Here is a 12,023-nt window from a genome sequence, read left to right as displayed (position 1 = left end):
TATCTAATTTCATTTCACTGCTAAAGAATGTGAGGACAGAGCAAAGACATGAAACCACACCTCAGAGAGCTGCAGTTAATTTTATTAAAACTCCCACTAACAGTGCTTCAGCAGGTTAGAGTAATGAAAACATGTCAACGAAACAGGAAATAAATTGCTGATCAATATGTATAATGAACATCAGCAGTGATGATTTATCAGTTCATTTAGTTTGTTCAGAGGCAGGAGGCATGTCCCTGCAGCTGCACGGGGTCTACCACACTTTTCTGCAGGGGCAGATCCACAGAGAAATCAGTGGGCGGAGCCTGCAGGCGCTGGCGGGGGGGTCGGCCCCTCCTCTGAGGGATGGGCAGCTCGGAGTGATGAGCGGGAAGCGGAGAAGAGAAGAAGTATGGATGGAGGAGGGCCTGCAGAGAGGACAAGAGGACAGGCAGACGTTATCAGTACATCAATCAATAAAAAACCCAGATGTCGGGTTTAAGTGACGGATTCACCTTAGCTCAGGCTGCGTACAGTTTAAGCTCAACTCTGCAACTGCGTCACAGTGAAACCAGAATCTGGGTTAAATACTTAAACAGCGACGCTGTGACATGACAGCTGTACATTGTGTGGCCATGATTAGTTTAAACCACACCCACAGACAATGGGTCCCTGGTCCATGCAAATTCTCAGTCATCCAGGTCATAGTAAGCTGGAAAAATGTAGAAGAAATCATCTGGACTTGGTTTTAGGTAGAAGATGTTTCACCTCTCAGAGGCTTCATCAGTTCTGTCCGCCTGGTGGTGAGCAGGAGATATTTACCCCACTGGGAGGCGTTTCAGTCCTTTGACCTCTAACGACCAAGTCTTTATAGTCCGGTATCGGTGAGCGTCGTTACCTGTCTTTCAACCCTCACATGTGGAACAACACCTATTGTCCTGGTGTGAAAATGTTTAGGCAGAGGTTTCAGCACAAAGTTGTAGATGTCTTAGTCCACCACCCCTATTCAGAGAGGGGTGCTCAATTGGGACAAAAATAGCTTCCTCGACTCCTCTCTCAAATGGGTGCCCCTGGGCAAGATGTGATGGGCACCAACCCTCCTACAGCAGGGAAACAGAAAAGAAGAGGGGACCTCGGATTGGGCCCTGAGGAACTCCTCCTTGTGGATTACGCAGACCTGAAGTCCAATCCTTTTTGTCTTACCTGTCTGGCTGAGCAGCGCTGTTTGGATGGATACACCAGGAACTTGTAGAGCAGGTCAAGGGCCTGAGGGGACGTGTCAGGGACGATCTCCTCCAGTGGAATTGCTGGATTCTCCTTAAAGGTGATCTTATTGTAATCTGGTAACTCCACTATCTCCTGGAGAGACAGGCGAAGACAGAAACAGTGTCAAAGTCCTACATGTATTAGAAAATGTCTCACTGGTGGATTACGCTTGATATTAGCAAGTAAAACTCCAGACTGAATGTTTCCACTCATCATTAAATCAGACAGCAGCTGTTATCAGACATCAGCAGCCAATCAGAACAAAGCTGAGCCCATCTTTGTTTTTAAATTAGAAATCACAAACATTATTCTTTTTACCTAAACAGCCTCAATAAGCTTCTGTAAACATAGGACTGTTGGATTAGACTGACTTAGTTTGGGCTAGGTGTTCCTAATAAACTGACCACTGAGCATAGACATCAGTGCAGACACCTGTGAAGATGTATGAGGCCTCGTGTGTAGAAAATGAGTGTGTGTGTGTGTGTGTGTGTTTTACAGGCCAGCTGTCCCGCGTCGGTGTTCCCAGCACTCGGAGGACACAGCACAGCTGTTCGATGTCGTTCTCTCCAGGAAACAGAGGTGAAGAGTTCAGCAGCTCCCCAAAAACACAGCCCACCGCCCTGCAAGATACAGACAATACAGCTGTGGCTGCAGACTGCCCCCTGCTGCTCCACTCTGAGCTCTGCACCACATTGCTCAGTCACAGATTTATCAGCAACAGTAAATGTTTCTGTACGACACTGGAGTTCACTAAGACCTCAAGACTAAGATCTGTCATTGTAATCCCTGGACAGATGTTACACAGTCACAAGAAAGAATAGACAATGAAACTACAAGCCTGAGGCGGGGACATAGGCTTACTGTTTGAACTGGTGGTGAACATAACCAACCTGCAGCCCTGCTCTGCCTGCAGGGGCTGATGGAGGTCCCCTCCTCCACCCAGCTGATGTCTCCACGGTTATAGCTTCACGTTTGTTCCAAATTTCTCTGTTTTCTACTGCAATATTATACTTGCATGTTTTCTGGTTTTGTTCCGTTTTCTTTCAATTTGGTCAGATTTTTAAATATTTTTCAGAAACTAGTAATTGTTTTATATTGGTAATGTGAGACATTTTTAATAATCAATATAAATGTTTTCTGAGATGTTACTGATATCTGGATATTTTTCCCATTTTGGCAAACATTTTAATGATATTTAGTGGCACTGTGAGTATTTTCAGTAGTAAGATGAGCAGGAGTCGCAGTATTCTTACCACAAGTCGACACCCTCGTCGTACTTTCTGGCTCCGTACAGCAGCTCAGGAGCTCTGTACCACCTGAACACACACACACAGCACTGTGTAGCTTCACAACAGGGCCACAGAGGATACTATACTGACAGAACACAAGTCAGTGCAACCAAATTATGAAAACGCTATATGATGAGAGGAAATGTAAGCAAACAAAGTTGTGAAACTGGACACAACCATGGAGTAAACCAGTAAAACTATCTAAACCAAGGAGCCACATGTCCAGGTGTTGTTCTGCCTCACACGCTGATGCCCTGTCATGTCTGGCTGGGTTTTGTTCTGAGTGTGATGTATTCTTGTGTTGTCGTGTTAATGCCATGAACACCTGTGTGTGTTTAAAGCTGGAAGTGTTGCTCTGTGTCTGCCTCTTGTTGCTGCCTCTGTAGTGAACACACTGAAACCCCGTGGCGTCACCTGGTGGCCACCTGGTGGCTGTACAGTCTCTCTCCCTGCTCGCTGAACAGTCGGGCCAGACCAAAGTCTGCGATCTTAAGATGACCCGAAGAGCTGATGAGCAGGTTCGCTGGCTTCAGGTCCTACACACACACACACACACACACACACACACACATGCACACGGTCATTTTTCCATCACTTCCTGCAGACTGGCTGTAATCTGACCCTAAACCAAATCTCCAACCAAATGTGTTATTTAAACCTTCACTGAGTAGTTTTACCAGTGATGAAGAAGTACTTGGACTGTTCTTAAGTACAGTACTTCAGGGAATGTACTTAGTTACTCTCCAGCACGGTGTTTCACTGAGACGCCACCTCTCACCTGCCAGTCCCAGGACTAAAGCAGCAGCTTCTGCCGCCTCTTGTCATCCCCATAGGGAGCGTGAGTCCTGACAGTGGGACATGTCCAGAAAACTTCCATACAGAGTCACACACAAGCATCCTGATCAACTGGCTCCTTCTGACATGACGGAGCACCGGCTCTTCTTCAAGCTCTCTCTGGGTGTCTGAGCTCCCCACCCCTCCTCCTGCCAGCCTATTGAGGAATCTCATTTTGGCCACCAGTCACACCAAAGCTTGTGACCACAGGGGAGGGTTTGAGTGTAAACTGACAACTCGGACCTTCTTCACCTTCACTTCAGGCAGTTTTGTGCACTCACACTGTTTGTCAGTAAACGTCCACAGTTACTGAGGGAGGAGAGCAGGAGCAGCTGAGGGAGAGAGCTCAAACACACTCACCCGGTGCATGACGTTGTTCTGGTGCAGGAAGGCGACGCCCTTCAGTAGCATCAACATGTAACCTTTGACCTGAGCTGGGGTCAGAGGTTGCTCAGAGTTCCTGATGACCTCAGAGAGGTCGGAGAGCATGAAGTCAAACACCAGGACGAAGCCTGTACCATGAGGGAAGACGTCCTTCAGCTTCACCACCTGAAGAGGAGGTTGAGGAAGAAGGAATGGCAAGTTAGTCTGACCAGGGTCAAACCAACACCCACAAAGTTTGGTATGACTCTCTACACAGGTCGCCTTCGCCTCCCTCACTTTTTTACACATCCTGTTTGTAAGTCACCCTTTGGTTACCAGACCCAGACCAGGACTCTGATACTCACATGTTGGTTGTCCTCAATCTCCTGCAGGGCCTTGATCTCCCTCACAGCCTGGTTGGGGATGCCATCCTCCAGTCTCCGCAGAGCCACTTTCTTCAGAGCCACTGTCTCTCCTGTCTGACACAAAACACCAAATCATCACAAGCAATGCATTCATTATTGACAGACCAATGCGTGGAGTCATGTGCACAGATTTATTAAGTGTGGATTGACAAGAGAATGAAGTTAAACCTGAAAGAATGACCGAGGATTCTAGCATGTGAATGTTCTTCCCCACTGGTCCATTGTAAAGGTTTAACTCTGAGGCTGTTTAGTGGCATCTGTGACTAAGTCTGATGCTGTTTGCGCTTTTGTTTGTTTTTCTTTCTTTTCTGTAAAAGATCCTGGTCCCATGACATGACTGAATAATGGTTATATATTTTCAATTAATCTGCTGATGATGTTAGTGATTTACAAAATTAGGGGAAAAAAAAGAAAAATACCCAGAATTTTCCCAAAGACTTGCACAACGTATTCAGACTGTTTGTTTTGTTTGTCTTACCAATGCAACAGTCCAACCAGAGTCTTTGTCATATGCAAACATACAGCAGGAAATTCTCACATTTCAGAAGCTGGAAGAAGAAGATGCTTTTGCATATTTGCTTGAAAATGTCTGAAACAATTCAAAAATCATGACAGTTCTTCTGTCATGTTTAAAATCCTTTGCTAGTAACTGACTTTCACCTCTAAACAAGTTTAAAATCCTTTGCTAGTAACTGACTGACTTTCACCTCTAAACACAGTGTTGTGCAGAGTTACCTCCAAGTGTTTGGCCTTAAAGACAATACCATGGGCTCCTTCTCCGATCCGACCCAGGATACTGTACTGCTCCATCACACCAGAACCTGGTCTGACACTGAACCAGACCACGCTGAACTGGGTCTATGTGACACCTCAAAAATTATCCTGAGAAAACTGTCCAGGAGAAGTTGTATTAGACAATTACAGTGGTGTCCTCAGGAATACTGATAGAAACAGTATGCGTTGTGAGTAGTAAATAGTTTATGTGACACAAAATAGCAGTATGGCACTTTGTTTTAGCTCCCATTGAATTAATGATGGTAGAAACCGAAAAGCACATAGTTATAAAATGAGGCCTCAGCAAAATGTAACAATTCCTTTGGTATAAAAACATGATTGTGTGCTTTAATTCTGCATACAGGACAACCACAAAGAAACAACGTGTTTCAAAGGCAGCTCCACCTGTAGAAAAGAAAACTGAAGCTCTTGAACTGGGCTAACTGTTGGATGTCGTTACCCTGGTAACCTGCTAGCTAAGCTGGACTTGCTAAGCCACAAATTCAACAAGGGTTGTTAGCTTTATACTGCTGCTGGTGACGCGCTAAATGTGTCCGACAGAAACTAAAATAAAACAGACTCGCGTCTTCTATAAAATACATTCTTGTTCCCGTGCAGGGTAGTTTTAAAGAAGCGCTTAATTTTAAACGAGTTAGCTACGGAGCTGCCAGCTGTCCGCCATGTTTGTATCACGTGACGAGTCCAGCAACAGAGCAGGTAGACGAGACTCATCAGTCCAACAGGTTAAAAGACACTACATTTTACTGTTTAAAAGGTTTGCCGTCCACCTGCTGTCTAAGGAGTAAAACACACTGGGTTTTACACACGTTGTCAGTCACCGGTCGAAGAATGACAGAAAACAACTTATTAGGTATTAAGTACAGAAATTTATTCGCATTTTTATCACAGTTTGTCACTACTTCCCAGCTGTATTTAACAATAATTCCAAATAATATAATAAATGAATTAACATGACCAACCTCATACATTTTGAAACTAACCTTCCCAAAAGTGCTGACATTAAGATCGTCGCAGTCAACTGAAGTTCTTTTCTATTTATCCTAATTCTGTGGCTTCAGCGGTTTAACACTTTTATTTTGAAATCTGGAAATAAGGTCTCGGTCACAGTTCCGGCGCCGAGCGAAGAAGCATGAGGTCTCAGAATGCTAATTGCAAGGCTAACCGGGGAGTTTGTGTTGTTTATGACTCAGAAACGTTGATGGCAGTCGGGCGTTTTTGCAGGTTTACGGCTGCTGGAGCTTATCTTTATCACAGACTGAAGTTTGGTTTTTGAAGAGAAACTACTGAAGATGTCTCCGCCTGCTAATGCTAATGCTAACATGGATGAGAAGGTTCTGCAGTATGAAAACTTCATAAACGAAGTTCTGAAGAGAGATTTACAGTAAGAACCACAGACTGACGCACTGCCAAAGTTACTAAAGTTCGATTTTAGTGGCATAGAAGCCTTGTAGGTGTGCTTTCTCTGTGAAGAACCGTCGGGGGAGGTAACGGGGTGAAGGCGACTTTTATCCATCTCCACCAGATGTGTTGTGCAGCTGCACAGGTGGAAGAAGTAATGTTACCCATACCCTTTACTTAAGTAACAGTAGAAATACCGCAGTGTAGCAGTACTGTGTTATAGGTAAAAGTCATGCATTCAAAATGCTACATCATGTCCAATGTTGCATATAATTTGAAGAATCATTTTGGTTTTCGTCAGGACCTCGTCCCAATACAACCTGCGGTTTCTCTGTTAGTATCGTGGTATGGCCCAGTGAGCTACTGCTGCCAGTTTTTCATCAGTAAACCCTCCAGACCTCTGTAGTCAGAGACGGGACTCTGGACACATCCTACGGAGGTGAGGAGGGAGACATGTTATTGTGTGACTGGGCTTCAGCAATTTGTGTGTGATGTTTTGCAGAAAGGTGTTGGAGCAGAGAGATGCAGTTTATGAGAAGATTTCTCAGTACCTGCAGCTGAAGAACACCATACAGAGTCTGCAGGTACACACACACACACACACACACACGCACAAAGAACCAACATACACAAATGTCACCTTTTACTGATATAGCAGCATTTGGTTTGAACAAGAAGAAAAGTTTTCCTTGTGATTTATAAAAGCAGCTGGTAAACAAACTGTTGATATATGAATGCAGGGTTTAGCGAGAAGAAAATCATTTTTGTGAAAATCAGTTACACCAAAAGTGGCATGCTTTTAAACAAGAAGTGATACATGTTTGTTTGTGTCTCCACATTTCTCTGTGTGTGTGTGATCTTGAAGGAGTCGGGCTCTCAGCAGCTGAAGACAGATGTAGATCTGGGCTGTAACTTCTATGTCCAGGCTGAAGTGTAAGCAGCTGCTACACTCATCAATCATGCTGAGTAGACCTGCTCACTAACCTATGCATGTTTTGGAGTTGCACTAAACAACATGAACAGATATAAAGTCTGTAACGCCCTGTGCCGCCTGCCAGTAAACACATGATACCCCTGTAGAATCTGAACACTCGTGTTGATTCTGGTTCACTGCAGCTCAGCCAGCTGCTCTCTGAATGTGACTTATTCGTTCTTTGATTGATTTCAGCTCTTCCCATTTGTCAAGGTCCATGTGTGTATTTTAACCCCACCCTCTCCTGTGTCTCTGCAAGGGAGGACTCGTCCAGGATCTTTGTGGCAGTCGGTTACGGCTTCTTTGTGGAGATGACCCACGATGAAGCTCTGAGATTCATCGACAAGAAGACGAGTCAGCTCACAGCGTTAGTGTGAAATCACATTTCCTCAGGATTCAGTCTGATGCTTCACGAGCCCTCAGTCAATCAAATCAAACTTTACTGATCTACTGTAGCACCTTTCATATAAGTTAGTTCAGTTTAAAGTGCTTTATAGATAAAAGGCAATAAGGTACAGAAAATAAATACAAATTCAAAATAGTCAGTCAATAAAATGGATTTCAAATCCAACCTGGATCAAATATAAAGGAGGATACAATGACAAGAGCAACATGTAAGAAGGAATGATACAGAGTAATATTAAAATTGAATCAGCACTGTTTTATCACAAACATTCATGAAAAACAAATTTAAACACACAGTGAGACTAATGCACACAACACTATGTTAATATATTTAACTGTAAGATCAAGATCAAAGATTTTTATTGTCAATTCACTATATGTGCAGGACATACAGAAAAATCAAAATACTGTTTCTCACCTAAATAGAATGCCCATACCGTTTAAGAAACCAAAATAGAATAAATAGAGTGTGATAACTAAATTAAAGTACTTATGATAAAACTGAATGGTACAACCTAATAGGCTATGAAGAAACTCAAAACATATATATATATACAGGTGCTGGTCATAAAATTAGAATATCATCAAAAAGTTGATTTATTTCATTAATTCCATTCAAAAAGTGAAACTTGTATATTATATCCATTCATTACACACAGACTGATATATTTCAAATGTTTATTTCTTTTAATTGTGATGATTATAACTGACAACCAATGAAAACCCCAAATTCGGTATCTCAGAAAATTAGAATATTACTGAATACCAATACAAAGAAAGGATTTTTAGAAATCTTGGCCAACTGAAAAGTATGAACATGAAAAGTATGAGCATGTACAGCACTCAATACTTAGTGTGGGCTCCTTTTGCCTGAATTACTGCAGCAATGCGGCGTGGCATGGAGTCGATCAGTCTGTGGCACTGCTCAGGTGTTACGAGAGCCCAGGTTGCTCTGATAGTGGCCTTCAGCTCTTCTGCATTGTTGGGTCTAGCATATCACATCTTCCTCTTCACAATACCACATAGAAAATCTATGGGGTTAAGGTCAGGCGAGTTTGCTGGCCAATTAAGAACAGGGATACCATGGTCCTTAAGCCAGGTACTGGTAGCTTTGGCACTGTGTGCAGGTGCCAAGTCCTGTTGGAAAATGAAATCTGCATCTCCATAAAGTTGGTCAGCAGCAGGAAGCATGAAGTGCTCTAAAACTTCCTGGTATACAGCTGCATTGACCTTGGACCTCAGAAAACACAGTGGACCAACACCAGCAGATGACATGGCACCCCAAACCATCACTGACTGTGGAAACTTTACACTGGACCTCAAGCAACGTGGATTCTGTGCCTCTCCTCTCTTCCTCCAGACTCTGGGACCCTGATTTCCAAAGGTAATGCAAAATTTACTTTCATCAGAGAACATGACCTTGGACCACTCAGCAGCAGTCCAGTCCTTTTTGTCTTTAGCCCAGGCGAGACGCTTCTGACGCTGTCTGTTGTTCAAGAGTGGCTTGACACAAGGAATGCGACAGCTGAAACCCATGTCTTTCATACGTCTGTGCGTAGTGGTTCTGGAAGCACTGACTCCAGCTGCAGTCCACTCTTTGTGAATCTCCCCCACATTTTTGAATCGGTTTTGTTTCACAATCCTCTCCAGGGTGCGGTTATCCCTTTTGCTTGTACACTTTTTTCTACCACATCTTTTCCTTCCCTTCGCCTCTCTATTAATGTGCTTGCACGCAGGGCTCTGGGAACAGCTAGCCTCTTCTGCAATGACCTTTTGTGTCTTGCCCTCCTTGTGCAAGGTGTCAATGGTGGTCTTTTGGACAACTGTCAGGTCAGCAGTCTTCCCCATGATTGTGTAGCCTACAGAACTAGACAGAGAGACCATTTAAAGGCCTTTGCAGGTGTTTTGAGTCAAATAGCTGATTAGAGTGTGGCACCAGGTGTCTTCAATACTGAACCTTTTCACAATATTCTAATTTTCTGAGATACCGAATTTGGGGTTTTCATTGGTTGTCAGTTATAATCATCAAAATTAAAAGAAATAAACTATATATATACACACCAAAAACTATCGATGTAAGTGAATTAACATGAATGAATAAACAGCAATTTCACATTTGCAGCCAGGCTGAAAAGGCATATTTAACTTGACTTAAAACACTTTGAGCTGATCTCAGACCTGTTCCAACAGAAAAACAGCAGCTGCACTTTAAACAAGTGAAAGACTGGAAGCCTCAGAGTTGAGTATCCAGGCTGCTTCCTGTCTCTGCACTCATCTCTTAAAACCGCCAAAAGAATTCAAAATAAGGTTGATGTCTGTAAAAGTCCTGACAGGTTGGGTTCCAGTGTGGCGTTAGCTTGATGCTAGCTGTGTCCATTGTTATGAGTGAGACATGCTAACCATGCTAACAATGTTGTGTTTCAGCTTCACAGAGCAGCTCACCAAAGACTCTGCCAAAATAAAGGCCAACATCCGCATGGTGCTGGAGGTCAGTTTGTTCACATTATTGTCCCCCCCATACAATTATAAATGTTTTGTGAAAGTTTACCTGTTGTATATTTGACTTTTTTGGGCACACGATGTTTTTACACAGTAGTTATGTTTGTGTTAGGAATAATGAAGATTGGAGAAACATTTTTGTTTCATTAAATATTCATCAGTATGTTTTTGTGTAAAATAATTAACCAGATCTCCTGTTGTGCTCTGTGGCAGTGCAGCAGAAGTGTTCTGATACATAGGGGCCACAGTGGGGAACCTCTGAGCCCCCACATTGCTGATGTAGACTCCTTCTCATCAGTTGACTCATTTTACTTCGTATTGACGATATTAAGGATCATTTAATGAACCAACTGTCAGGACTGAATCAGATGCTAGTTGGAGATTGATCATTATTTTGGGCTTTAAGTGTGTTTTCAGTGAGATGAGAACTCTTCTCCTCCTCAGGGTCTGAGGGAGCTGCAAGGACTGACAGACCTGCCTGATAGCAGAAGAGACGTTTTCTAGACTTCTCCACGTATGGGACAACTGCAGAGAACAGTTCAGTTCAGGAGGGTCAGCATGTTAATAAAACATGTCTGCTTGTTTAGAAATACCAAACCTCAAGCTCCATTGTGACAGAATGAACATCACAGGAGGCGTTGGCAAGTGAAATCTCTAAAGGATGCAGCCGGGGATTGTGTACATTTCTGTTTTTTCCACGGATCCTATCCTGTCCAGAATAAAAGCAGCAGTGAATTTGGCGGGAAATAACAAAAACCTACAAAATGAGCACCCGTGCCCTTTAACTTGACCTCATGGACATTCTAGTGGAACAACAGGATTTGGTCTAGAGACCTCCAGCAGGACAAAGATATGGACATGTTGCAGCTGTCCACATACTTTTGGACATGTATTCTGTTGTCAGTTTGTCAGATGTTGAACATTTGTGATGTGATGAATTAGACTGCAGTAATAAAGTCAACAAGATGACAGTACGAGTGATCTCTCAGAGATGCTCAGTCAACAACACGGAACCTGTTGCCATGGAAACTGGAAGCTAAATAGAGGCTGTGTTGTAAAGCAGCTGAGAGGTGACTCTTGAAATAGACTGACACACACAGTGTTCACTTTGGTTCTCGGAGTCTGGCTGATTCGCTGCTGAGTTCAGTGTCAGCACAGTGATACTGTTTCTCAGCTGTGACTGAGCTGAGCAGGTCTAAAGTCCCCCTGGAAGGCACACAGTGTAAATCCCAGTTCCCTTATTTCATTGTCACTTGATCCATAAGTCGTTCCAATCCACCATCTTGAAGGATGTCTTAAAGCTTTTATTCTTGCTCTGATTAACGAGGAAGCTGCTGGACAAGCCGTAAGCAAGGACACATGAGAGCATCCTTCGCAGACGCCCCTTTGTTAGAAATCCGTTGGCCATTGGATGGTTCAGATCAAGGATCGGATGAAAGGATGTCTCCTTTCTCTATAAATGTGTTTCCTCAGTTCCTCTCTCCTCATATCTTGTACTCACATCTTACATGGGTGGGACTAAGACACAAGTGAGGAAGACTTTGGGAGTACTGAGAGAGTTTCCAAAATGGTTCCTTCAGTTGCTCCAAGGGGTGACCATTGTGGACCGACACCAGCCCCACCGGTCCGGAGCTTTGTAAACTACTGGACCAAAACCATCTAAACTGTATCAGAAGTCTTACAGAAACCACTCCCAGTGTTGGCTAATTCATAGGGTTAACACTTCTGTGTTGAGCTGTCAAATAACCCACCAGCCCTGTTAAAAAAAAATGTGTCTCCAGCTAGAACAAATAACAT

General features: G+C 43.4%; 2 protein-coding genes across 5 annotated transcripts; one reads left to right on the top strand and one right to left on the bottom strand.

Moving 5' to 3' along the window:
- Positions 1-65: 65 nt before the first annotated feature.
- Positions 66-6,011, bottom strand: cdk20 (cyclin dependent kinase 20). Of its 4 annotated transcripts, none has more exons than XM_020614975.1 (9): positions 5,932-6,011; positions 4,892-5,047; positions 4,097-4,210; positions 3,729-3,917; positions 2,949-3,070; positions 2,499-2,561; positions 1,742-1,865; positions 1,183-1,338; positions 66-407 (listed from the first exon to the last, which is right to left on the bottom strand). In XM_020614975.1, the coding sequence occupies exons 2-9, from the start codon at positions 4,964-4,966 to the stop codon at positions 216-218; spliced, it is 1,035 nt and encodes a 344-aa protein (XP_020470631.1). In that variant the 5' UTR covers positions 4,967-5,047; positions 5,932-6,011; the 3' UTR covers positions 66-215. The 4 variants fall into 4 exon arrangements, with proteins under 4 accessions (XP_020470631.1, XP_020470633.1, XP_020470630.1 ...); XM_020614977.1 differs by having other exon boundaries at positions 4,892-5,038; positions 5,932-6,002; XM_020614974.1 differs by lacking the exon at positions 5,932-6,011 and adding an exon at positions 5,336-5,641.
- A 49-nt stretch (positions 6,012-6,060) lies between these two features.
- Positions 6,061-11,200, top strand: uxt (ubiquitously-expressed, prefoldin-like chaperone). The gene is made up of 6 exons (XM_020614980.1): positions 6,061-6,332; positions 6,852-6,933; positions 7,215-7,282; positions 7,582-7,689; positions 10,152-10,215; positions 10,671-11,200. Exons 1-6 carry the CDS (start codon positions 6,241-6,243, stop codon positions 10,728-10,730), a joined length of 474 nt encoding a protein of 157 aa, XP_020470636.1. The 5' UTR covers positions 6,061-6,240; the 3' UTR covers positions 10,731-11,200.
- The last annotated feature ends 823 nt before the right edge of the window (positions 11,201-12,023 follow it).

Source organism: Monopterus albus, unplaced genomic scaffold (genome assembly GCF_001952655.1).
Source record: "Monopterus albus unplaced genomic scaffold, M_albus_1.0 scaffold155.1, whole genome shotgun sequence".
NCBI classification, from domain to species: domain Eukaryota; kingdom Metazoa; phylum Chordata; class Actinopteri; order Synbranchiformes; family Synbranchidae; genus Monopterus; species Monopterus albus.
Note: the sequence above shows the minus strand (reverse complement) of the source record. Positions and strands in the feature narration are given on the sequence as shown.

What these genes read in the sequence shown, in the direction of transcription:
- cdk20 (XM_020614975.1), bottom strand. Translation starts at nt 4,966, where the DNA reads ATGGAGCAGTACAGTATCCTGGGTCGGATCGGAGAAGGAGCCCATGGT. An exon ending in AGAACAACGTCATGCACCGG is followed by an intron (nt 3,071 to 3,728) that starts GTGAGTGTGTTT and finishes GTGTGTGTGTAG; the next exon opens with GACCTGAAGCCAGCGAACCT. An exon ending in AGCGCTGCTCAGCCAGACAG is followed by an intron (nt 408 to 1,182) that starts GTAAGACAAAAA and finishes TCCTCTCTGCAG; the next exon opens with GCCCTCCTCCATCCATACTT.
- uxt (XM_020614980.1), top strand. Translation starts at nt 6,241, where the DNA reads ATGTCTCCGCCTGCTAATGCTAATGCTAACATGGATGAGAAGGTTCTG. An exon ending in GTTCTGAAGAGAGATTTACA is followed by an intron (nt 6,333 to 6,851) that starts GTAAGAACCACA and finishes GATGTTTTGCAG; the next exon opens with AAAGGTGTTGGAGCAGAGAG. An exon ending in ACACCATACAGAGTCTGCAG is followed by an intron (nt 6,934 to 7,214) that starts GTACACACACAC and finishes GTGATCTTGAAG; the next exon opens with GAGTCGGGCTCTCAGCAGCT.